We start from the raw sequence: 2,087 nt of genomic DNA on the forward strand, positions 1-2,087 counted from the left end.
GTATGACCCAAAAAGCAAAAAAAAAAAAAAAAAAACAGACAACGTTAAATTTAATGGAGAAAAACTACAATGTTTTCCAATGAGACATCAAGAAAGCATCTACCCTCACCACTATTAATAGGCGTTATAGTGAAGTCTTAGCCAGAGCAGTAAGGCAATACAGAGAAATTAGAAATATTGAAATGGGTAATAATGTTCAACTCTTGCTATTCATAGATAACATGTTTTTTTACAGTAGTACATTAAAAAAACAAAGACACCATTTAAAACTTTCAGAAAGAAAAAAATCTGCACAGTAAAGCAGCAGGATTCAAAAGAAACCCACAGAAATGGTTTTGAATTCTTGTATGTAAAAATATGATGTAGAAGAGAAATAAAAATTAACAATTTCATTCACAGTTATGTAAGAACCAAATCGGAACTGAGCAGAATCCCGTTGCAGCTGATTCTAGCAAATGACTACCCGATGATCAGATTTTGCGATACAAAAAGAGTATCCTGAAAACTTTTCACCTGTGGCTTTTCCCCTACTCGAAAATCATAGCTAACTTTTGCTGTTTAACAATATTTTCTTTTTACATTTTTGCTTGATATTCCACACTACCACTTACAAAACAATCTCATTTTTGCATCACATTGATTGCAGAAATATGGAAGATAATTTTTACATAAATGAATCATCTTTGAGCCCTGTGATAACAAAATGGTCTGATATGAGTTTCTCATGCTTACATTGCAGATCTATATACCCACTGTGGTAGCTCTGAGATTTTCCTGGGAAATCATGCAAAACCGAAGTTTTGTAAGTGAATTTATTCTTCTGGGGATTTCACAGAACCCTGATGTTCAGAAAGTATTATTTGTTTTATTTCTATTGGTCTACCTTGCAACAGTCAGTGGCAACCTGCTGATTGTGGTGACCATCTTTACTAATCCGGCACTCGTGGGCTCCCCAATGTACTTCTTCCTGGCTTTCCTGTCCTCCCTGGATGTGTGTGTCTCCTCTGTTGTTGCCCCTAAGATTATTGTTGACCTTCTCTCTGAGAAGAAAACCATCTCATTCGCAGGCTGTATGACACAGATCTTTTGTTTTCATCTTTTTACTGGTGCAGAGGTGATTGTCCTCACAGCCATGGCCTTTGACAGGTATGTGGCCATCTGCAAGCCTCTGCATTATACTACAATCATGAACTCAAGGCTTTGTAACATTCTTATGGGGGTAGCCTGGGCAGGGGGCTTTCTGCATTCCATTATCCAAAATGCCTTTGCTTCCCAATTGCCTCTGTGTGGCCCCAACATCATCAATCATTTCATGTGTGACTTGTACCCATTAATGAAGCTTTCCTGTGCTAACGCTTATGAATTTGGCCCAATGGTGGCAGCCAACAGTGGATTCTTTTGCATCCTGATCTTCTCCATGTTGCTGGTATCCTATTGTGTCATCCTGTTCTCCCTAAGAGGACACAGCACTGAAGGACAGAGGAAAGCTCTCTCCACCTGTGGATCCCACATTGCTGTGGTGGTTTTATTCTTTGGTCCATGTACATTTGAATATGCACGGCCTCCACTTGTTTTCAGCTTTGACAAAATTGTGGAGATACTTTACACCATGCTAACTCCTCTGCTGAACCCTGTAATTTATACCTTCAGAAATAAGGAAGTCAAGAATGCCATAAGCAAATTCTGGAGTACCTCGATGGCAAAACTTTGTAAAAAGTAGATCACTGAAGTTTAAAATTTTAACATTGAATTATACAAACTTCAAGTTCTCCTGGCGTGAAACTTTTTTGATTGACTATTTGAAGGAAGACTAAAATTCATCTAAAATTCATTTAATAACATATATAGGAGATCTGGGAAAAATGTTTTTACTTCTCTATGACCTAGGTTTCCTAATAAGCATTTTAAAGATCTTATATGTACATTGAGTTGAAGTGTATCCGCAATTAGATTTCAGCACCAAAAAATGATGAAAGAATATATAAATGCTTTTCATTTATTTCAATTTTCAAGAATTGTGAGTATAATTGTTAGGGCGTTTGCAGCGATAGAACAGCGGGTAGGGCATCTGCCTTGCATATGGCTAA

At 37.3% G+C, this 2,087-nt stretch overlaps 1 protein-coding gene across 1 annotated transcript; it reads left to right on the forward strand.

Moving 5' to 3' along the window:
• The first annotated feature begins 784 nt into the window (after positions 1 to 784).
• Positions 785 to 1,720, forward strand: LOC101539652 (olfactory receptor 4C15-like). Its single transcript, XM_004621921.2, has one exon. It carries the CDS (start codon positions 785 to 787, stop codon positions 1,718 to 1,720), a length of 936 nt encoding a protein of 311 aa, XP_004621978.2.
• The last annotated feature ends 367 nt before the right edge of the window (positions 1,721 to 2,087 follow it).

The sequence above is a fragment of the Sorex araneus genome, chromosome 6 (genome assembly GCF_027595985.1).
Source record: "Sorex araneus isolate mSorAra2 chromosome 6, mSorAra2.pri, whole genome shotgun sequence".
NCBI classification, from domain to species: domain Eukaryota; kingdom Metazoa; phylum Chordata; class Mammalia; order Eulipotyphla; family Soricidae; genus Sorex; species Sorex araneus.